General features: G+C 38.5%; 1 protein-coding gene across 2 annotated transcripts in view; it reads right to left on the bottom strand.

Annotated features, from left to right (window-relative positions):
- The window catches only part of AMPH (amphiphysin), a 117,340-nt gene that overhangs the window by 22,050 nt on the left and 70,793 nt on the right, over positions 1-24,497 (bottom strand). For both annotated transcript variants that reach the window (XM_072924041.1, XM_002198924.7), the window contains exons 4-14: positions 23,423-23,517; positions 18,647-18,742; positions 17,276-17,383; positions 16,792-16,877; positions 15,093-15,168; positions 14,154-14,236; positions 10,867-11,005; positions 9,432-9,560; positions 5,623-5,730; positions 2,937-2,960; positions 1,778-1,801 (exon numbers count right to left, since the gene is read on the bottom strand). In XM_072924041.1, the coding sequence (XP_072780142.1) occupies positions 1,778-1,801; positions 2,937-2,960; positions 5,623-5,730; positions 9,432-9,560; positions 10,867-11,005; positions 14,154-14,236; positions 15,093-15,168; positions 16,792-16,877; positions 17,276-17,383; positions 18,647-18,742; positions 23,423-23,517 (968 nt within the window). The remainder of the gene's footprint in view (positions 1-1,777; positions 1,802-2,936; positions 2,961-5,622; positions 5,731-9,431; positions 9,561-10,866; positions 11,006-14,153; positions 14,237-15,092; positions 15,169-16,791; positions 16,878-17,275; positions 17,384-18,646; positions 18,743-23,422; positions 23,518-24,497) is intronic.

Genomic DNA, 24,497 nt, shown 5'->3' with positions numbered 1-24,497 from the left:
TCTAGGTCTTCTGTAGACCATTTATTACTAATGCCTAACCAAACATTTTCCATGTCACTTTCCTCTGAGTTCTGCTGCTTGGAGAAAAAGGGCCAATTATCCAGTCCATTAGCTTGGCTATCAGACAGACTAGAAAAACCCCAGGAATCATTAGTAACTGTTGGATCCCAGTTTGCCAGCCAGGGCTCTGTTTCCAAGACTTCAGGGACACCACTGCTAATCACTTCAGGGACTGCTGTTGCTGTCCTACCTGTCACTTGGTTATCTGCATTATCTAGGCAAGGATCATCACAGCTTGTGCTAGCAGCATCAGCTGCCTTGGGCAGCAATGCCCCCTGTTTTTCAGCAGCAGCTTGACCTTTAGTACCAGTACTACCATTTGGGAGGTGGCTGATGATATTATCTTCAGTTCCTTTACCAGAATCTTCTGCACTCAATAATTCAGCACCACATAGATCACTTCCGGAAACTGAAGGGTACTTTCCTGTGTGGTCAGTTATTTCTAGGTCAACATGTGCCCTCATGTTTATACACTCCATGGATGTACTCTGTCCAGTACCACTGTCAGTTTGATCTAAGGCCTCCTCAAATGTATTTTCATGGTGCTCGTCCCAGATATCAGGGACTCTCTCAGGTTCAGAGCCAGTGCTTTCTACAGTCTTACAGTTGTACGCCCCTATTTTGTCCCCACTTTCCAGCCCTGTGCTCAACAATGGTATTTCTCTATCTGTCTCCTCAATTACATTGACCTGTTTGAATTCTTCTTCTGTAGAGTTTTCTAGGGTAGCACCACCAGCTCTCCCAGTATCCCCATAATTATCTTCAAACTCACGTAAATTTCCTACCTCTGTGCTGACTAAAATTTCAAGATCTGATTTTGCTAAACCGTTATGAAATTCTGCCTCACTGTTTCCTTTGGTTTCACAACCTTGCTCTTCCAGTTCCTCTGTACCTTCTACCTCCTTATAGTTAGCTCCAGTCTCTACCTTTTCACTTGGCTTGACACCTGCCCACTCGTCTTCCTCACGCTCTTCCTCTGCCTTTTGCACATCACATAGGAGTGGTTCATCCAACAAGCTATCAGTTCCCAGGATAGGTGCCTCAAAACTGGTTACGTTCTCTAAAGGCTGATTGGTCACCACATCTTTCCACACGACACTTTTGGCATCCAACTGGTCCTCCAGTGAAGTCCTCTGGTTTTCGCTTACAGAAGCTGACCCTGATGCAGCATCCTCCTGCTCACCTACTGCAGGCCAAACATTAGCAGGCAGAGTACCCGTGGATTCGCTTGAGGTTTGCTCTGCACTGGGAAAAAGCAAAGAACTGCCTGCAGTAATTTCCTGGCTGATACTGGGTGTGCTAACATCTAGGCCCCAGTTGAGTGAACCTAGATCAGTTTGAGATCTGTTAGTATCTTCTGATGACCCACTGTTTGGGGTTTCCTCCATGATCAGGTTACACAGGGAAAGACTTTTTGAAGAATCAGGCTTTAAGCAGACAGAAAAGCAAAGAAAAAACACAAGATGAAATAGATAAAGGCGGACTTGATGAGAAAACACAACATTTATATTTTACAAGAGCAATTTTAATCTAAAGAATGAAGTGACTACGTTAAGCAATTTTAGGAATAGCTATGTGATTTGCAACATCTGAAGGCAATAAACTGTAATGCAAAGAAGCAGCACTGATACACAAAACCAGAAAACTATGCATATTACACCACAGTGATTAAAGAAGTCTCTAAAGTGCTTGTGATTTTGGGAGGAAGTTTGCTTACCGGCTGCACCAATTCACTGCTTGTCTGTATAGAATGAAGTCATACACATAAAAAACAGAAAGGAAGAATGTTATTTACTTTGATACACCAGCAGTTCATTAATTAGCAGCTCTCTAACCAGCTGCAGTTACCAAATCTGAGTGGGGAAGGAGTAGCAGATCCTTTCCCACCACTCCACCCAAGACTAATTCCAGGCCTGTGAATTTCAAACCTCTGAATTACATTATAAAAGAAGTTCTCCATGTATGTTGAATATTGATGACCACTTGCTTTCCCCTGTGAGACACCGACGTTTTTATTTCAAATGTTTAACTATGAAGTATGGGTTATTTCATGTGGTCCAGATATTTGCAGCTATTTAAATTTTGGCTAGCCTACATACATGACTGTTTTTATCAAGCTTTATTTAACCCCACTCAATATAAGGACATACGCATTTAATATACATCATATGTGGAATGTGAAAAAAACTGTGCTGTGAATCTGAATACATGACAAGCATTCACAGATTTCTGTGCTGGCTGAAGCTACAAAAGGTCAAACATTAACATATCAGGCTCCCTGTCAAATCAACTCAGCTAACTCCATTACATACAGTCAAAAGAAAGCTGATAAAAATGGGTAAAATGGGTAAAATGGGTTGTTTTCTTCCTGCAGACCATTTTATCTGATTTGGCACCAGGAGGAAGAAGGAAGGATTAGTGCAGTTTCCTATAGGGGTGGTTTCTTCTGTGAATAACTCCAGTTCACTGTATTGCCCACAAAGACAAGCTAAATTCTGTCTTTACTCCTAATTTTGAGAAAATGGTTGTCCATTGTGTTAAGGGGCACCTTCAGGTATTTAGAATAAGTTACTTATATCCATTATTACCTTCTAATAGCTGTACTTTGGGCATATTAAAAGCAACACGCTTAGCTGTAGTGATTGCGAATCTTTTAGCCTAGATTTCTGACATCATTTAGGTTTTGTAGGCTAAACAACAGAGATTATTTTTTGTTGTTGTTAGTTTTAAAAGATACCCAGTGGCTTCATATACTTGAAAGAATTTTTTTATCGTCTGTGAATTCTTAATCTCAGCTTTTGGTAAAAGAATTGTAAATCTGAGTTTAAGTTACAAAATCAGAGGCACAGAAATACTGTTATGTATGTCAGGCTTACCGTCCATAGATCCCATGGCAATGTCTAGAAAAAGTAGTGAAAAAGAGAGCTTGTCAGAAAAATACCATTCCTGTACTGTATGTCCAACATGCTACATAACAATGCCCATTAAATAAGAAGAGAGAACTTATTTATATGCATGCTTATAGTACATACATACTTTATATATTAGCACATGTCCACGTGTGTATGTCTCTGTATGTATCTGCATAATACTTTTGGTTATAAAGGATAGGAAGAATGCAATGCATTTTGGTATTTCCCACTTCAAAGTAGTTGTTGCTTTCCAGCAAACTCACATTGCTGTATGCATGAGTAATGACCAGGTTCAGAGCTGGGGACTGAGTGACTTTCAACAGGTAGATGAGCCTCTGCAAGGTGTCAGCTTTAAAGACCTTACAAAGTTGGGGCTCTCTAGCCAGTTAAAAATAACACAGCTATCCACTGAGAATAAGTGGGCTTCCTCACAACACTGATACTAGAAAGGAAAATGGCATACTATTTGGGAAAGGAAATAAGAAAGTTGACCAATATTTTCTTTTTCTTGTCCAGTCTGTTAATAAATGCTAGTGAACTCCTAACAGAAGAGCTAAACAGACAAATGAATGAAAAGTAGCAGACTTCATGCCAAATATTTACAGCCTACCACATGAGACGGAACTCTGCTGGTTCATATCAAAAGAGAACAGAACCAGACAGGTCTAGAAAGGTCCCTACTAATGCAGCCATAGAAACAGCAAAGCAATTGAAGGAAGGACAGACCAGGGCTCACCTACTGTGGTTGGATCACCCTGGCAGAGCAGTGGAGGGAGGTAATTTATTAAATTAACAACAGACAAGTCATGCCAGGCCTTCCAAGGCATCATGCACAGGTGACTACTCCTGTCTTCACATCACTACTTCACCTGTTTGCTGAATGGAAAGTACCCATGACTGAAGCAAGAACTATACACATATGGAAATACCATTTAAGGCTCTCTTCCTAATCTCCCTGCAAGCACAGGGCTCTGCAGCCACAGGTTTCATTCTCTCTATACTGTCATAGTAATGACCCTGTCAACTCCAGTGAGAAAAAGACCCAGACTGCAGGGCTGTCTTCCCTCCTAAAATCACGGTGTTCTGACTAATCCATAGCTCTTGTGGATGTGGGCTATCCTTTCTCATATGTCTTTGTTCTGCAGAAAAGTGAAAGGAGTGAATAAAAGTGCTCAGTGAATGCTTCCTATGCCCCTAAATGAAAAGTTACTATGTAACTTTTTTAACACAAATTTTCTACACAGAATTATATTCTGTATTTCATGGTATAGTTGAATATAAAATAACTTCTTCACTAAAGTAATAAACTTTTCTACAATCTGTACAATATTATGTCAGAACAAATATGTTTTGTCATAAAAGTTAAGTATCTTTCGTTTAATGATTCCACTGCTCTAATCAGCATTATTACAAAACAAGCTGAAAGAATAGTTAGCAAAATCCAGCTTAGTCTTTTCTGTCACTGCTGAATTCTATTGAATGTCATTTTCCTTCCGCTTCCTTTTCTCTGTTTAGAGGGAGAAAAAACATAACAAGTAAAATGCACAAAGCTTCTGCTAGAATGGAAAACTTCTCATAGGAAATCTCAATGAGAAAATTCAGCTAATGTTCAGGGTGTTGATAGTGTATCATTTTTCTGACAGCACATACCCTGTCAGAGATCACTACAGATCTCATTACATAACTAGGGCTTCACACTGAATAAGAAATTAATTAACTGAGGTAGAGATCAGAAGAGAATCAGGACCATCTCAGCCTTAAAGCTTCTTGTCCCAGTGCTGCATTTCTGAACAGCTGGTAAGTCTTCTGATGTCTCACAGAACAAGCCAGAATAATGATAACTCTTGCTAACAGTGTATTAACAATGCTTCTTTGTGTACAAAACAGGGATACAGACATGCTGGCCACAAGATCTTCCCTATTTTGCTACCTGCCCTATGGGTAGTGAGGATGAATTCTAGATTTTAAAATAGCATGTCCTGTAGGATGAGCCAATGAATATCAGCAACTTGATATATTAGCTTTTTTTTTTTTTTTTTAGTTTTCATCTTTTTTTTATATTGCTGCAAAAAGCAACCATTACAAATATTAATATTAAATGTAGACTTTCAATAACACAATATTCTACAAGAAAGCACCCTATTCCATACTCTAATTTTCCTTGAGGTTAGGTCTAAAATAGATTAATAGCAAAATCACTCAGATCATACCACTGATTGATACAGAAACTCCATCACAGTAAAGCAACTGCACACTGACACCATGAGACCTAGGTCCTCTAAGGCATCTTTCCAGACATGAAGAATCAAAGGTCAGAAAAGCTGTCAGAAAAACAAGCACTGGAGAATAATAATATTTACACTAAGAGTTATTCTAACGATGGAAAATAACAGCTTGCTAAAGTCAAGGCCAAGGTACCAGCAACCATTCTCATTAGCAGACATCTCATTTTACCACCTAACGATTTCCTCTCCCTTCCAGTACATCATCAAGTGCATGGCTACTGACGAGGAAGACAGAAGGCTCACTTGCGCTTCTCAGGAAGATAAAGTTTTTCAGATACTTCTTGTTAATACATGAGGCAAACCTTTTCTACCAAACACAGTATATTGCATTCATATGCTTTGACTATGTCAAGGTGAAGAGATACCTGAGACATGGGTGAATGACTAACTCCTGTTGATACAGCTTCTGGCTTGAAAGGGTCGAAGTCCAAATCCAGTAATGATTCCTCTTTCTTAGCTTCAGGTACTTCGTTCTTTTAGAAGAGAAATAAAGCTCTTGAAAAACTTATCTTTTAAAAACTGACCTGAGCAGTAAAATATTAAAATAATCAAGAAAAAAACCAGAACATCCCACAGATTTACTAGCTGTGATGCACACCAGAAGGGGCGGAAGCTCTGAAGATTTTCCTGAGCTTTAGTATAAGTTTTACTTTTATGAGATTCACTCTTATTATGTCTTTGGTTTCTCTGTAGTAGAGCTTTGTCTTTTCAAGCTAAACAGTCACAACCCTATGAAAGAAGTGTTGAGTGTGCATCATGTGATGGTGAAGGCCCTTTTGAAGTGCTTTGACACATACATCAAAGTTACAAACTACATAAATGACACCCAATGTCCATACATTCTAAGTTAGTCTCTCCCAAACACAAACATTAGTAAAAAGCCAATACAGAAGGATCCAAATGCATTTGAATTAAGTTTTAATTCTGAACATGTATACCAATTTACAATTAATGCTGTCTTTAGCTCTAAACTTTAGCAAACATCTGATAGTAGGGCACTGGAAGGCTGCCCAGTAAGGTTGCCCAGGGTAGTCATAGATGTTCCATCCCTAAAAGTGTTCAAAGCCAGGTTGGATGGGACTTTGAGCAACCTGGTCTAGTGAGAGCTATCCCTGTCCATGGCAGGGATCTTTGGGATAGATGCTCTTTAAGGTCTCTTTCAACCAAAACCATTTTATGATTCTATGATATGCTCTTCTTAAACCGGATTATATGATAGAGTCTTTTTGGTTTACAATTAATAAATTAGCCAAGGCTTCTAAGGTCACTATAAAATATCTCTACCATTATGCCACAAAATACCTTAAATCTCTGTGTCACCTGCAAATATGGTCAAAAGAGCTCCTCAGCTGCCATTTTAGGAATGACAGAGTGGCCTAGAACTCTTCAGTCTGTAAGAGGTGCCAGGGATGATGTGAGGAGGCGTGATGTCTCTACCAGTGTGAGAGGGGTTTGGCTACTCCCAGATTCTTCAGGGAGGCAGGAAAGCACTTGGCAGCAAAGTTGATGGGGGCAAATGTAAAATAAAGAAGTGGTGCTGCTCCATGCAGCACAGGGTCCAGCTGGGGACCTTCTTGGCTTCTGGTAGTGTGAATGTGAAAAATGTACACATGCTGAAAGACTGAATAAATTTGTGGCAAAGTAGTCTGCTGAGGCTTATTAAATAGGTATAAATCATGAAGAGGAAGGAAGCCCCAGAGTCGCAAATGAATGGAGGCTAAGAGACTCTAGTAGAAGAGGGTGTCAGGAGTACCAACATTGCTTGCCTTGATTTATCTTCTTTCTTTGGCCTTCTGTCATCACTGGTGATGTCAGATAACTGGTCTGATACACTGAAGCCAGTGTTATAGTCTCACACTTTAAAAAGTCAAATCCACCGCTCCCACCAGTAACCAACATTACATTCATTCACTGATGCCTTTCATCAAGTGTATGTAGATTTCATCACACATGCTCTCGAGGCACTAATACTCATATGGTCATACAACTTGATGAAACAACAGCATTTGCTGGCATACTGGAATTGGATGGAGACATAGAAGATGTCTTCTTTCACTGAGGTTTAAGAATGAAGTTGCTACCTTCGGGGACGGAATCAAATTAACAGGAGTCTTACTTAGGCCATAGACCAGATAAGGTATTGGAAGTGTCAGGGTACTGATGACTGATAGCAAAAGTTACCCATGCCCCTCAGACCAAAATGAAGAGAACGCTCAACTTCAGTGACCCAAATAAACATACAGAGTACCTAAGATACCACATTACAGGGGGATGCGGGAGAAACAGCAACCTCAGGAAATCCTTCGATAAGGGACAAACCTATGATAAGAAGGTCTGCCAAATATCCTGTATTTATTCCACCACAGCATGATGAAGCATGAATAAATTAAACATTTGAAAGAGGCAGCTGTGGCAGAAGCAAGGATGTACCTCTCAGAGGTATGTACAAGGAATGAAGAAGGCAGAAGAAACGTTCAAGGACTACCAGAACTGTTACGGTCTCTCTGTACACAGTCTGTACAAGCTTTAAAATAGCCTTAGCAGTTATGGACCATTCACTTTAAAGGTGTCAGGCACACTCAGACACATTATGTATCTGTAGGGGCCATATAAAGGCCTACAATGTCCAAGTTAGTAACTGGACAGTAGGGAGAAATGTAATGTGAAGAAAAGAAGAAATAAAGCAAGGAACACACATTTTTGAATGATCCTTTCATCTGGTGACCCAGATATTTCATCTTCTCACCTCCTTCTTTTACTAGGCAGTAATTAAATCAATTTTTGACCATGAATAACCTGGATGTGTAAGACACTGTTGAATCAGTGCACAAATATTCAACAGCATCAAGCAGAACTCTCTTTCACCATCTTGTACTAATGCAGCAAATGGATCAGTATTGCTTAGTAAAGAAGGAGGAACAACAACAATTACAGGATATTTGTGTTTCAAGAAACAAAAGTTTGGCCTGTTCGTAATCCTCTCCAAAGCACTGTACAAAAGCAGCAAAGCTCTACTTATTAGTCTGTTAGTTTTGTGTCTCTGCATAAGCAGTGTCTGGGATACCAGTGGTGGTCCCTTGGTAAGTCCTGTACCATTGGCAGGCTCTGCAGGTCTAATAGCTTTCTCCATACTGCTCAACAAAGGCTTTGGGAGTATAGGAGGAGCCCTAAACATCAAGAGGAGTAAGTCCATATTTCCTGTGGATTTCATGAATCGGTTCACATAGACAAGGATACAAAATCTATACATCACATTATTTGGGTATGTCTGTACATACTCAGAGATCTCAGATATAGTAAAGATGCTTTAGTGATGTGGGTGGATTTTGTGGAGGGAAAAGTGCAGATGACTGATGAGAAGGTGGCCAGGGAAGAGCTTAGGATACTCCCTGGTCATTGACTGTGGAGGAGGGAAGGACATAAATCACTCACTAAAGGGAAATCCATTTTCCTTGAGAGATGAGGAAAAGATTTCAGTTCTCAGAAGCATGCCCGCTTTTATTATGCCATTCCATTTCTATGCCAATCTCTTAGAGAAAGGTTATAAGGATTCTGGAAATGTGACTTACACTAATTTAAAGCCTTTAATTTCTGCTTCCCTGGATGGCCTGATGTGTGCATGTTAGTTGGATACAGTATTTAATGCAAGGGGCCACACACAGCACAGGTTGCACCAACTCTTACCAGGGATTTCAAGGCTCATGCTCCTAGAGTAATTAATTCCTATGAAGTCAGGGTACAGTGATGCAAAAGATCTGCCATCTCCCTTCAGAAAGAGTGCCAACAGCACCTGCATTCTGGGAGTAGCCTTTAATTCTTTAATTGCATGAAGGCTTAACTATAAATAGATTATCTTAGATCAACTCTCAGCACGTAATGCAACCTTGATGCATTTAAATCTCAAACATGACTGTATCACAATATTTTCAGTCACACCTCTCAGGAAATTGCTCTTTTTTTTCAATATGTTAGCAGTGTTGGCCCTTTTGAGTGATTATGTGTGACCTATTCAAAGGCAAAACACCATATGTGTAACTCTTTCAAGATAACAGAAAGTGGTAATTGTACCTTCACGCTCCTCCTCCCTCCCCATGAAGATCAGCCCCCAGGGCACATCTTGGAGAACTTAAGGTGATTAGAAAGTTGGACCTCTAAACAATTCACTGAAGCTTACCTGTGATGGGGTTGTCACATTGATTTCTGGGACAAAGTTGTCATCAAATAAGTTAATGATGTTCTCCTGTTGCAACTCCTTCGTGGGTGTGAGTTTAGGCAGTGGTGGGACTGGTGGACCTTTCCTCAGCTAGGCAGACAGCAAAAATGTCACAGACTAGTTCAGGGATAAAAGAAAATCTTTAAGCTAGACCTAAACAAATTTTTTACTTTGGCTGCTTCACCCCAAATAAGCCTTGGGAATAAGCCATGTGTTGAATGGAACTGTTCAGCTGTTCACCACCAAGTACTTGGAAATAAATACTATGGGAAGAGCAAAACAACCCTACGTTTCAAAGTCATTAAAATTCTTGGTTTTTTTTTTTTTTTTTTGTTTTTTTTTTTTTTTCCTGCTGCAACAGGCACACAGCTCAAGACACCAGCTCTTCTATGCGGCCCACAGCTGGAGGGGTGATACTGCACATAATTATGACAAACTAATTGCTTGGAATAATACCAAATAGTATTGGATAAATTTTAAATCTATCAAAGCCCCAAGAAAATAAATCCATTAAAAAAAATCCTCAGGTGGTATAGTGATCTAACAACATTGGCATCAACGAGTCTGAATCCCACCAGGTGAATCTCAGGCAGTGAGTTGTCACATTCTGGGGACCAGGGAAAATAAGCATGCTTACTAGATACAAAATAAATTTTCTTCTGATGTGCAGACAGCATAGAAACAGCAATCAGCACAGAAGCTATCCCAATTCCAAAAACATCCATAATATCAACACAAGTCTTTGAAATGCACATGAAGTATCATGTACAACTCATGCTACTGACGGAGCTGATGAATGAAATCAATTCTTATGCTACCAATACGAGTGAGAATAGAAATCACTCCCTTGATTATAAGTGTCAAACTTCCCAGTGTTGAGAACAACCAATAAGACTTTAATTATCAGTAATTTGCTAATTACTGCAGTTTTTCAGCTAGCTTTATTTTTCATTGTTTTAAAGATTGGCCAGATCAGTGATACTCACTGGCTAATCTTTCGCAAGGTAAGCATAAATTTGAAGATGAATGAAGAGCAGAAATATATAATGTACAAAAATTCACAAGGAGGTTTTGAATTAGGCTTTTCAAACTATCATTGCTGGTATATGGCCCTTTAGAGACAGCAATTTTTCAAGAAATGTTTTGCTTTCTCACTGCAAGTCCCACCAATTCACCAGGCACCCAACATTTTCTTCATTCTCCTAATATAAAAACCATTTTCTATTCATGTTGTGACACAGGGATGAGCAACCGATGAACAGAACAGATTGCAACAGAACCAGTAGCCTCCCTGCCACTAGTCAGTCACAGCCTAATGAAAAATCCACCACATACATCATCTCAGTTATTTATCACTGCACAACAGGTCAGGTCCCTCTGCTAGGCATCTCCTTACCTGTGTAGGTGACTTGGGTCGGGCTGGTGCCGGAGACGCTGGTGCCAGCATATGATTGGGACTAGCAGTAGGGCTAGGTAGGGGAGAGGCCTCCTCTGGTGGTGATGGTGTTTTTGCAAAGCGGAGTGGACCTGAATCACTAGACAGAAGCAAAGGCATGGCAAGGACATATATATCTCGCTGACTTATTACCTTGAAAATCACACGCAACATCTGATGCATCCCTGATGCATCAGGGGTGAACTGCATCCCTGATGTAATGTCAGTGACCAGAAAGAGAGTACACACTGGAGATGAACAAAGCCATTATATAGTGACTAAAACTAAAATTGCAATTAAAGACAATTAAAATTCAGTGCAATTAAAGACAATTAAAATTCAGGAAGTTTTAATTTTGAATTATCTTGATTTTTGGAACATCTGTTTACCTGGTCATTGTAACTTGAAGAAAACAAGAGTACTTGCATTTCTTCAGATTCTATACTTGAAATAACATTTCACTTATAAATTTATAACTATTATAAAATGTGAAATGGATTTACTGTCTTTATTTCACATGCTTCTTGGAATAGAACACAGGAAGGTATAACAATGAATATTGCAAATTTTAAAAGCTCAGCAACTTCAGAAAGGTTTCAATAAAACAAAACACAGCCAAGATTATTATAAAGGTATCACTATTTAGCAGGACAAATCGCAATAATTATAAACAAGCAGCAGTCTAGCGACTTCAACAGAGCTCTGCTGATACTAAGAAAAGATCTGATGAAGTCGTAGAAAGCATCTGCCCTTCCCATGAAAGAACCTGGTGCAAACACTGAGAAAATATTCAGCTAAATATGCTGAAAGCTTACAATGAGGGAGGCTATGAACTACAGTACTCAACAACCACAGTATTCAGTAGAAGCAACTCCTACACATCCTCAGGGAGAGCAGAAGCACTACCTGATTGAGACAACAGCATAAACATGATCCTAATGCTAACACAAGAAAAACTGTTCTTTGGAAGGACAAACTTAGCTCACACTCACCACCTCTTTCTGTGGAAATATTAAAAGAGAAAAAATAAGCAGTCATTAAGAAATGTATGTTCCAGGGTACAATATTTCCCTTCAGTACAGAATATTTGGTACCACACAAGTTCTTAAGATATTTCTTTTTATGCAGTTATTTAAAAGAAAGATTAGATATTTTACTTGTCTAGTATCCACTTTGCATGCATGTAAAATGGAAAACTGTTTTATCTCGTGAAGACTCACTTATGAGTCTTTTAGAGTATCATCACTAATACGGGAAGTCAAAATCTATCCAGATTTTCACACAAGGCTCTGCAAACAGGACAGCAAAAGACACTAACGAAGCAACTGAAAAAAGGGATTTTTAGAAAGCTTTTTTAAAGTAAGTTCACACTACATTAAATGACATCTAGTAATTTGCAGCAAAAATAATTTTGTTGCGTAGTTTTTTTTCTCCCAATGATGGAATGAATAATTCAGTGGGAACAAGCATGTGCATGTTGGACATGGTCTAAAAGACACAGGTGGATAAAATACCCGCTATTTACAAAATGTATTTGAAATCTTCCAACACTACATTATTTTACATCACATAAAAGTGTTTTACAAATCCTTTATGGGAACATAGTCCAGATTGTGAGTCCATTCTAAATGGGCCAAAGTTAACAGCTCCGAAGGCAATATGTAATATTCGTGCATGGACTATCACTGAAATAATCTAAAATACAAATCCTAGTGATTTGCTTAAAAAGTAATTCTGAAATTTGCATTACGTCAGAAATTTTAGATTTTATTCTTTGTTCTTCCAAAGTGAGATTAAAACAAATGGAGACATACCTTCCATATTTTTGAGGCAGATGTTATGTTCTTTGGTTAGCCTTAATCTACCTCCATCCTGAGGGTAAATTAGCAGCAACTACGTGAGGAACTACTTTAAGTTTTATTTATGCCTCAACATTATCTGGCTTTTGTGTTATAAACTGATTTTATGACATTGGGTGGAAAACTTCTACATGGGCTGAGTCCTAACATGTGAAAGAAGTGGCTAGCACACATGAGGGGGTAGAGACCGCTGACATTACAGTCCCTAAGTAGGCAACCCCTTTAGAGGATGGAGACTTCGCCTGACAGACAATCAGGGCAGACAAATCTTCCATGACTGGGCTGCAAGAGACTGCAGGTGGGGAAAGCCCTGCTGTCCAGGGCAATCCTCTGTCACAATTTCTGAGCTGAGGGGCTCATCTGGAGGTTTGCCTTGGTCAGCCTCTGCCCCTTGCAGTCCTTCTTCCCTGTCTGCCCTGTCCTCATCTGTTCCATCTACTCTTCTAAGCTTCACCACTTCATAGGTCTCAGATATAATATTTGCCTCGTTTGTGGTTGATTTTGTCCAATAAATCCATTAAAAAGAATCCCCTGCAGTTTCCCTTAGAGTGGGATGTGAAAAGCTATATAACACTGTTCAGATTGCTTCTGACTAGCTGGGATTAAATGGAAATTCAGGCTTTATATAGTGACTCTAAATATAATTGTGTCTTTATAAGTCTCACTGTTTTACATTTCAACCTTTTCTACACATCAATATCAGAAATAAAATTATGGCAGAAAGGCTACATTTGTTGAAAGTGAAAAATCAGAAATACTGTACTGGCATCCACTGACCTTTAGAAAGCACCATCTGATTTTAAACTCCCTTTGGTTTTGCACTTTAAAACAAGATTTTGCTTGAAAGTCTTTAAAAATATGGTATTTTGTGACATTCTCTTTATTTCATCATTTTTTGCTTTATGATGTACCCTCAGATCTTTACTTTTCCACGTAAGTAGAAGAGATAAAAGCTGACATACAAAGTTTGGGATTCTGACTTAATAATAAGGGCTAAAAACATATCTCAATATTTCAAGGCTTTAAACAAGTTATGAAAGTTAGGAACACAGCTGTAAACTAAGCATCTAAGAATAAATGAGCTATACTCTTAGCTGGTGCAAATTGATGTAACAGTCTACAATGAACTTGGCTAAATTGAAACTGCCTTCATTTTTTTTGTTTTTGTTTTTGAAAGGACTTTCTAGAAAAATAATCAGTGAAGAAGGAAGCTTTGCATATTTACTCCTGTTGAGAAGAACCTAATCCCAGATACCTTCATCTACCATCCTGAACCAATAATGCCTGTTACCATGTGTAGGTGTTACACATGGTATAGGTGATTACTACATATGCTGAAACCCACAAAGCCTACAGCAATGCAATTCATTAAAAAGGTAATAAATTCACCTTGGTGCCCCTTGAATGGTGAAGGCCTTGTCTGCATGCTGATCCCCCAGCTTTGTCATCACTTCATATAGTTTGTGACATAACTGTGAAAACAAAACAGTTGCCTGAGTTTATGTGAACAACTATAGTAATGATTAAAAATATATATCTGGTTTGATAAATGATAACTTGATAACTTTATGTTACAGTATAAAACCTTCCAAAAGTTCTCAGTGCCATGTATAGCAAAAGCCTAATCAGAAACCCATCAAAATCCATAGAATCAAAGATAATAGCAATTCTATAAAAACGTGAGCTGTTTTTTAGAGAACAAGTTCATAAGTATGGCTGACTGCTATGTAAGCTCTGATGAAGGAGGTCATCTGAAGTTTAAAGCAACATGGGCAGCCAAGAAGATCTGTGTTTTCCCCTGAAAAATCTAATCAAATTTTCAGAGCTTCAGTAAAGTGAGTTTTTAAAAAAATGTTGGTTCCAATTTGATATAGATGATACACTACTGTTTGGCCAGGTATGTTCAAAAGATCCTCAGTGAAACTGCTTGATTTGCCTAACAGTCACAAATAAAATATTGCATTGCTGACAATGCATATAGCAGACTTGAAGGGAATGTCTGACATGTTTTTTTTCCTACTGATTAAAGCAGAGAGGTGCTTAACAATTGGACACAGCAAAAATACTGATAGCAACAGTAAGTTATCAAAGGAGAAAGTGAATTTAGTGCTACAACTGATAATGCACTGCAATCCAAAATTGTAGGGGCTGCCCCTTCCTTAAGGAGAAAACGAATATGGCAAGTAGAAATTAAATATTACGATTATAGCAGAAATCTGGATCTATGGCAAATTCTCATGTGTGCCTGCTAGATTTTTACTATAAGGTATTTTTTATCTGTCATGCATATCATAATCCATTATACATGAGATAGTCAGTTTTACTCACTAAAGCTATTTCCTTGTGAAACTTGGCTTCAAGGCTGGATACATTTTTGAAGGTGTTCACGTAGAAGCCAATTCGTCTACGAAGGACAGCAAAAAGAAAGGAAAAAGAGAATAAAAGGTATGTGGGGGGGGGGGCACAAAGGCAGATTAATTAACTGTTTTCAGGACTACAAACAACATTCTTGACTATTACTCTCAGCAAAGCAAATTATGAAATATCAAAATTTCAAACTAATTTGTTCATGATTATTTCCATTAGTGTTAAGATATGTATTTCATACCATCCAGTCAACCAAGTTTAGACTACTTCACATCAGATATCTTCAGTTTTTTTAAAGAAGAGTGGAAAAGGATGGCCTCAACTACAGCACAAGCACAGGGAAGGCAAGCTGCTCTGGGCTTCCATCTCCCGCCAGACAGCACACAAGCATTTTTTTAAAGGAGAAAGGTACCATTCCAGCAATGTGAGCCCCTGTGCCCAAATCTTATCACAGCATCAAGGTGATGCAGTTGCATCTTGGGTCAGCTTTAATGTATACAGCTCAGGATACAGCTTGGGACACCCAAGAGTGGGCGTCCCAAGCTCAGCTCTGAAACACATGCACATGTATATGAAAGAAAATAATTTAATATAGACTAAACATTTCTGTGCATGCAGTCAAGAATGTGCTTACTTGGGGTGCTTACTTCCCATTTTAAAAGTAGAAGCTTTTTTCTTAGGTTTTGTTTTATTCTTTTCCCTATTTAAAACTTCCATGTATAATTTCTCCCAATTTTGATTAACAAAAATTATCTTTGAAATAATAATAAGCCTGCAAAATGTCAACTTAATAGATAGTTTTATTCCTGAAGAATTTTAATAACTAAAATAAACTGCTCTGAAAGCAATTGCTTAGTAAATTATGCATATTGCTCAAATTAAATTCAACCTTTCCCTGAGACGAGCTACTGCTTTTTATACAAAATTTACTGAAGTAAAAGGGCCTTCAATCTAAGTCATTCATATGCAGTTTTACTTTTAGTAGGCCCATAAAACAAATATCCCTAAGTGCTAAGAAGGTTTACACCGAAATAGGCAGAAACACAGCCGGGAAATCCTCTATTGGTCTGAAATCTAACATGATTTAATTCAGAAAGCAGAGAAGACAAACAATACTTCACATTTTCATTCCCGATTGTCAGTTGTTAAAGAACTTAACACATTAATGAGATGTTTATTTTTCTACTGCTTTTGTTCTCTCATTCATATTGTCTGCATTTTCTGTATAAACACAATTCATGATTAAACATCTTGACTTAATGACCTATGCCATCAAATCATTTAACATCACAACATAACCAGTGCAAAACCATAAAATCTGTCTTCTGGTGTAGTTATAATAAAAAATGACCTAAAAGTAGACCCAAATCACCACAGACTACCCTGTGCTTTAGGATAATTATTTACTCACAAAATGGAAACCATTTTGCACCTAAGAATGAAGATACACTAATGAATCTTAAGTGTCAACATACAAGGGAAAAATAAGCATAAATACACTTACATTACATATATTCTTGGAGCACTTGCATACATAAAGGTAATAGATGGAATCTTCAAGAATCCAGCAATCCATTTTCTGTCAGCTCATTAAAATTCCCTGATTCCCTGTCCTTACTCCCCATTTAAGGCCTTGCATACAATATCTCTCTAGGCTTACCGTGACCACAGAGATGGCAATTCTTCTTGCAAGTCAGTGTTAAACTCTTCGAACACTTTCTGTGCCTTTTGAAATTCTTCCTCTGCCTAAACCAAAATGAAACAAATGACTTCTAAAATCACTATGACATAACAAAACCAACATTATTTTTGTGCTGCTTTCTTGGTGAGTCTTTTATAATTTTTATTAACAAAGGATGTTACTCAGTCTTACACCATGGAGGCCAATACAGGATTTGCTGTCCCCTCAGTCTCATCAAGAGACTGATGAGATCATCAAGAGAGCAAATTAGGTCCCAAACAGGACTCAGTGAAAGAGGCTGAGACTGCCTATCACATGAACCAAAGTACTCAATACACATTTATGCTTTGAGATACCATTATTTCTAAGGGAGTAAAAGGAAGAGAAATTTTATGCGCTGTACAGAAAAAAATACCACCCAATCTCCCCAAGTTGTCTGCCAGCGTGTTTCTGATTGTGCTACCTTGGTGATTCTGCCCTCATCTTTTCTTTTTGAGCTCTGCAGGGCTTCTAGATGATGCCTTGCACTGTCGTAGTCCACGAGCTTTCTGCTTCGTTTTGCAATGCGAGTCTGTACAGGGGTAGAAATGAAAGTAAATGTGAGAAACAGTTTTAAAAAAGCCATTTTATTTATGTTGTCAGTTTGGTTTATGACATATTTTTATACTCCCTTCCCTGTTCTTCATATCTGAATTATTATATCATGTAGGAGGAACATGGAAATATTAAAAATTACAAACTAATCACATTATTTTAAATAAGAAATCAATTTACAAATAGTTTGAAAAGGGTTTTCATGGGTATAGGGCTTAGAGTTGAGGTATCAGTGTTACATAAAACTTGTCACATTCTCTAGAATCAGTGAACCTGTTAAACTCATGGTAACGCTATCTTTTCCCCTTATAGATAGTGTAAAAATTCAGCAATTAATACATTTTTTCTAGAGTTGGAAAAATGTTAATATATTCTTCCTTGTGTAGTTGTTCTGACATGTACCTAAAATACTGGAGTTGAAGATATAGATATACTTTGATATTGACTTTACAAATCTATGTAATCCACATGCTGAGAGGGCATAATCACACCTTGATTTAGAAGTGAGTTTAGGCCTGTATATCAGTAATGTTGATATTCTTAGATTATTTTTTCTTTAGTCCTTGATGTAAATTACAAAGGGAATGACTGCGTGTTACCCGCTCAGTTATAAACATTCACAGAAAAAATGCAGTTATACCCATATAGTCATATTCAAAGTATCGCCTCTCACCTGCAGTGCTTCTTTATCCTCACACATTTCATTTAGCAGTCATTTTTCTGGACTGTACACTAGATGGGCATGTGCCAGAGGCTGGAATCTGTATAACACTCTCTCGTAATGTGTAATACAAAATCTTTTTATAACTAATTAAAAGGCAGGAACCATAGCTTGAATAAAAGTAAGATACTTACGAGCACATCTAGACAATAACTAAAACTGCTTTCCATGTAATTTGTCTGGCATTAATGTGTTCTAATTGAAATTGGTTAAAATTATCTCATACCAAAGAAACAGGAGCAAAAAAAAGCATAAAAGTTGCCTCTACAAAGGCTAATTTACTTCCATGTAAATACTACTTCCATACTGCGGCATGAAAAATATTTTTGTTCATTTGGAAAATCAGTCCTGCCTAATGTCAGGAATTTACTTATAGAACAATATATTGTACATTATAGGAGAGCATGATTTTCACCTCCCACAGTTTTTCATGTTTTTTGCTTGTAATCTCATTTTCAATTTATTTTTCAACTCAACAGAACTTTAAAACTTATTCTTTATAGAAAATCATTACTCTACTTTGATATCAGGAAATTGTCCTAGATATGTATCCAGTGTTAACAATGACCCATCCACCAGTTTTTGATGGAAGTCTTCCCAAAGTTCATCACATTTCTGAAAAGGTAGAAAGAAGAAAAATGTACTTAGTAGTTTAATGGCACTCTAAACATAGGAGAAATACAAATATAATTGGCAAAGATTCATCTTTTCAAGTTTTAAAATGTTCTTTATGAAAATGAATCAGAGCATAAACATAAGGTGAATGAAAAGGAATACTTTGATATTGCAAATTTAATTCACAACAAACTAAGATTAAACTTAATAATTAATTTGTGTTTTCATTATTTCAAATAGTAAGTGCTATGTGAAAATAAGGATGTCATGGATTCATGATGCTCCTCGGGGTTTCAGGTCCCTGAGGGTCAGTAACACAGAATCTGAACCTGGTGGAGCTCTTGTGTCTAAGTATGTTCACTGATGATGAATCTTGCTTACAGAGAAAGAAAGTACAACAACAACAACAAAAACAAAAAAAAAAAAAAAAAGAAGAGAAAATAAAGGGAAAGGTCTTTCCATCTCATTCTTTTTGTGTCATTAAGGTACATTTGATGGAATAGTGGATGCAGACAAGAACTCTGCCTTGTGCTGCTGGAGAACTGGAATGACATATAGGAAACATCTCAACATCAGCTGGCAGAATAAACAAAATCTGCACCCTGCCACCCTCCTCTGCCCTGAAGGTACAGTGCTTTTCCTCAATCCCCTCTGGAGCTCAGGGCTAGTCACCAGGAGAAACCCACTGTAGTTTTCTGATTTTCATGAACATATTAATGCAGCTCATGTGACAAGGACTCAGTGGGTAAGATTCCTTATTAGAAGCAAATCCTGTTACATAGACATAGTGCTTGAGGTTCCTGGATTCTCCATTGAACAAATCATTAGCACATGTTAAACATCCCGATTCCCACTTTCTTTGCGCATTTCAAAAATCACTCAACATCCTCCCCTTTGATGGGAGGGAGGTTGATAGGTGTAAGCACTGCTCTGCAGGGCTGTTATCCTCACTGACAAAACTGGAAAACTGTGACATTATATACAAGCTGGCTTGTACTGGGCAATTTGTCTATAAATAAGAAACCCAGCCAGTTCCATAAACCGGCCCGTGGGTTGACAGACAGGAACCTCAACTGATTACGTTCCATCCCAAACTGTAGACATCTCCCTGGTGCGGGAGCTGGGCGGTATCAAAGATCAGACCAATGAGCTATCCAGACTGGGTTTTCCAGGCCCCCTTTATAAAAAGGGGTTCATACAATAAACTCTCTCTACTGCCACATGGACATTGGAGTGTGTGTTGTCCCTGTCTCCGACCTCTGACCCCACGAAACTCGTGGCCGATCTGTGTAATAGAAAGCTATTCCCAAGTGGTTTTTTTATCATAACCTACTATATGGCATATTATAAATGTTGTGTGATGCCAGCTTTCAGTTCATTCATTTCCTATTCTTAATAGAGTCCCTAATGACTGATTAGAATCTATTAAACATATTTAAAATAAATACCTAATTTATTAACACAGCATTTAATTGCAGTGGTCTGCAAAGCATGACAGCATTAGCTCATAGCAAACAACTGCCAGCCTTGTGTGTTTGCCTTTGTATCTTGCTGATACGTACTTTGAACAAATTATAATAATGGAGATTCTGAAAGCTAATGGACTCAAACAACATTGCTGAAGGACTCTTTAAGCCATCATCTTTCCTACCATACAGAGTAAGGTCTTTTAAGTGGATCCCTTATGGAATGATCATTTATAACCTAAACTGAACAGATATATAGTTGTTTTTTACTTTAGGCTTAGCTCACAGAATTACAGATTCACAGAATCAACTAGGTTGGAAAAGATCTTTGAGATCATCAAGTCTAACCTATGACCTAACACCACCTTATGAATTATAACATGCCACTAAGTGCCACATCCAGTCTTTTCTTGAACACCTCCAGAGATGGTAACACTACCACCTCCCTGGGCAGTTGATTCCAATGCCAAATCACTCCTGTGAAAAAATTCTTAATGTCCAGCCTAAACTTCCCCTGACATAGTTTAAAGTTGTGTCCTCTTGTCCTGTTCCTGGTTTCCTAGGAGAAAAGACTGACCCCCACTTGGCTACAACCTCCTTTCAGGCAATTGTAGCAAGTTAAAAGATCTCCCCTGAGCCTGTTTTTCTCCAGGCTAAACAACCCAAGCTCCCTCAGCTGCTCCTCATAGAACTTTTGTTCCAGACACTTCACCAGCCTTGTCACCCTTCTCTGGACATGCTCCAGCATCCTTTCTAAATTGAAGGGTCCAGACCTGGACACAGCACTCAAGTTGTGGCCTCACCAGTGCTGAGTCCAGGGGAAGAATCACTTCCCTGTCCTGCTGACTACACTATTACTGGTACAGGCCAGGATGCCATTGGCTTTCTTGGCCACACTAATCAGTACCCCCAGGTCCCTTTCTGCCTGGCCACTGCCCAGCCTCTCTGTGCTCAGCCTGTAGTGCTGCAGGGGGTTATTGTGGCCAAAGTGCAGGACCTGGAACTTGTCTTGTTAAACCTCATATTGCTGGATTCAGCCCATTGATCCAGCCTGTCGAGGTTCTGCAGAGCTCTCCTACCCTCCAGCAGATTGACTCTGGCAGCCAACTTGGTGTCATCTGCAAATCTGCCAATAGTGGACTCAATCCCTTCATCCAGATCATCAATAAAGATGTTAAACAGGACTGGGCCCATACACAGATCCCTGGGGACGCTAACGGGCCACTAACTGGAGACAGCACCATTCACCACCACTCTCTGAGCCCAGCCATCCAGCCAGTTCTTAACCCAGTGAAGTGTGCACTTGTTTAAGCCATGGACAGCTTTTCCAGGATTATTCCATGGGAGACGGTGTTGAAGGCTTTGCTCAGTCCAGGAAGACAACATCAACAGCCTCCACCACATCCACCAGGTGAGTCACTGGGTCATAAAAAGAGATAAGGTTGGCTAGGCAGAACCTTCCTCTCCTAAATTCATCTGGCTGGGTTTGATCCCCAGACCATCCCTGTAGGTCCTGTGTGATTGCACTCAAGATGATCTGTTCCATAACTGTGCCAGGCATCAATGTCAGGTTGAGAGCTCTGTAGTTTCCTGGATCCTCCTTTTCATCCTTGTGGATGGGTATCACATTGGCTAGCTTCCAGTCATTTGGGAGTTCCTGAATAACCAAGACTGATGACAAATGAGGAAGAGTAGCTTAGTGAGCTCTTCTGCCAGCTCTCTCATCACTCAGGATGGATCCCATCTGGTCTCACAGGCTCCTGAACATTGAAGTGGCTCAGCAGGTCACTAACTGCTCCTGTCTGGATTACAGGGGATCTATTCTGCTCCCTGTCCCGATCTACTAGCTCAAGAGGCCATCTGTCTTAAGGATGACCTGTCTTATTGTTGACAACTGTGGCAAAGAAGGTGTTAAGTACCTCAGCCTTTTCCTCATCTTTGGTAACTATATTCCCCAGGATGCCCAATAAAGAATGGAAGTTTTTCTTGGTCCTCCTTTTGATATTAATATATTTATAAACCCACTTTTTATTATCCTTTATAGAAGTGGCCAGATTAAGTTCTAACTGAGCTTTTACCACTCTAATTGATGCATAAATCTACCTTTGTGATTATGTACCAAAAATATCAGACAATTTTGTAATATTGTCCGTAGTTCTCTTATTAAGAACACACACCTAAAATTTATCTTTATATCTAATAGAGCTTAAGAGCCAAATTTTGATGCTTTCATACTCAACTACAAATTTCTGAGAGTAAAATCTAATAGTCTACAGATAAAAGATAAGGTGTTACAGCAAGATGCAGCATGAGATTTTCCTGCTGTTTAACATAAAAAAATATAAAAAAACCTAAATCAATCGAACAAAAAATATGTATCTTTAAGCAGTTTGGAAGCTGGGTGCTTTTAAAATCAAAACCCTTTGCAGCAGGGAAGTGTAGGAGAAGGCAACCATAGAGAAGAAAAGCAATCCATACATGGCTCTATATTCAGGTTTACTGTTAACTATATTATCAAGAAGGCCTTGCAAACTGAATGCCAGGTGATTAAAAACTTCAATGACAACCATTTGCACTTTCTTGTCACCACCATCACATTTGCAGACAGACTTCCCCCAGAACTGAGACTCTTTAAGCAGGCAATTCAGAGCACTCAAGTTAAATTCCTGCTGTGTTGTCTAGAAAAGCCTATTCTTCTCTGATCACTGGAAGAAGGTAAAAAGTAAAAATAAATAGTGTCCTGAACTCTAATTTGCCTTTAAATTCCATACTCTTCTCAGAGAGAGGTAAGTGTCTCATAAGATATCCTGTTTTAGTACACTGGCTGAACAGTTGTTACATAGCACAACAGGATAAGCAGCTTTGATAATATTTTAACATTCTTTTGAGCTGAGAATCCTGACTATAAAATTGCATGTAAGATACCTTTGTACAAACTTGTCAGTCAAATGCTATCAGGCCCAATTTCGCTCGCACTGACATTATCTGAGTGGGAGCTTTTATCTGCTAGTTCATACAACAGACACTGCAAGTGCTGCATCTGGCCAGCAGGAGCTGCATTTCACAAGATCCATAATTTATATGCTGACAAAACAGGATTTAACATGACATGAAGAATTAAGGTCAATTATTTTTGGATGCACACTTCTCCACAACTGCTCAGATTAATCCATTTGCATCCAAAATAGTTGTTCCCTCTTTCCATACATCTTACCTCTCCAATCATTTTCACATCTTCACGTCCATACCAGTCTGGCTCATACACTTCGTGGAGAGACTCTGTAAGCTTCTTTGAGGCATCTTGCATTCCTGCAGTCAGACAAAAAGAGGAACATGTAAGTGCAAACTACAAGAAGTAGTTGCTAGATATCTTTATTTCCAGCCACATGTACCCACTATGCTGTTCTCTCTGGCAAATTTAGAAAAGAGATCCTTGAACTTGGGGAGAGCACTGTAATGGACATGGTTTTATGAAGAGTCTTGTATGGTCACCCAGTAGGTTTAGAGGTTTGTGGAGCCCAGTGCCTATTTATGTTTGCAACATGGTGGTGTCTGCAGAGGATAGTGTGAAGCCAAACTGACAAGTCACTTTTGGAGCTCTTGCTACCACAGGTGGAACAAGAACAGGGACTATTGATGCTTATCACTCTGGTTTAAATGTAAAATAGCTTCAATGACATTATGAGAAAGGGCCTAAATCTATCTTCAGTGAGATCAGTTTGACCCCAATGAATAAATAAACACCTCAGGGAAAGCACTGGGGTTTGCATTTTGATACAGCATGAATCCATTCAATTCTGAATATGGTTCTGAATCCAGTGAAACCAAACTCTTCTCATCTAACATTCTAAGGGTTCAGAATAAGTACTTTTAAAATTACAACTCTTATTTCAACTTCTCGGCAAAATCTCAATACTGGAATTTCTTACTTAGCATTAACTTTTTTTTCTTAAAAAAGGACATTTTTATCCAGTTAAAATTTGTTTGCTATCTAGAAAATATCTCTAAGTATGATCTTCAGATTTTACTGTTCAGTGAATGAATTTAGAAATAACTCAATATTTTTGTTTTCTGCACAAAGAAACATTCACAAGTGGAAAAGGGAAACTAATTTAAAACTTGAATGTGTAGAAGACCAGACTTGATCTAGTCAGTTGGTGTTCCATCATGCACTCCCAAAAACACATGCTGTAAATATGAGAGGAAAATAAATACAGGGATGCACACTTCCTAATAAGAAAATAGTAGTCTATGGAATAGATAGGATAGGAAAACAGATACTGAAAAAG

Source organism: Taeniopygia guttata, chromosome 2 (genome assembly GCF_048771995.1).
Source record: "Taeniopygia guttata chromosome 2, bTaeGut7.mat, whole genome shotgun sequence".
Lineage (NCBI taxonomy): Eukaryota > Metazoa > Chordata > Aves > Passeriformes > Estrildidae > Taeniopygia > Taeniopygia guttata.
Note: the sequence above shows the minus strand (reverse complement) of the source record. Positions and strands in the feature narration are given on the sequence as shown.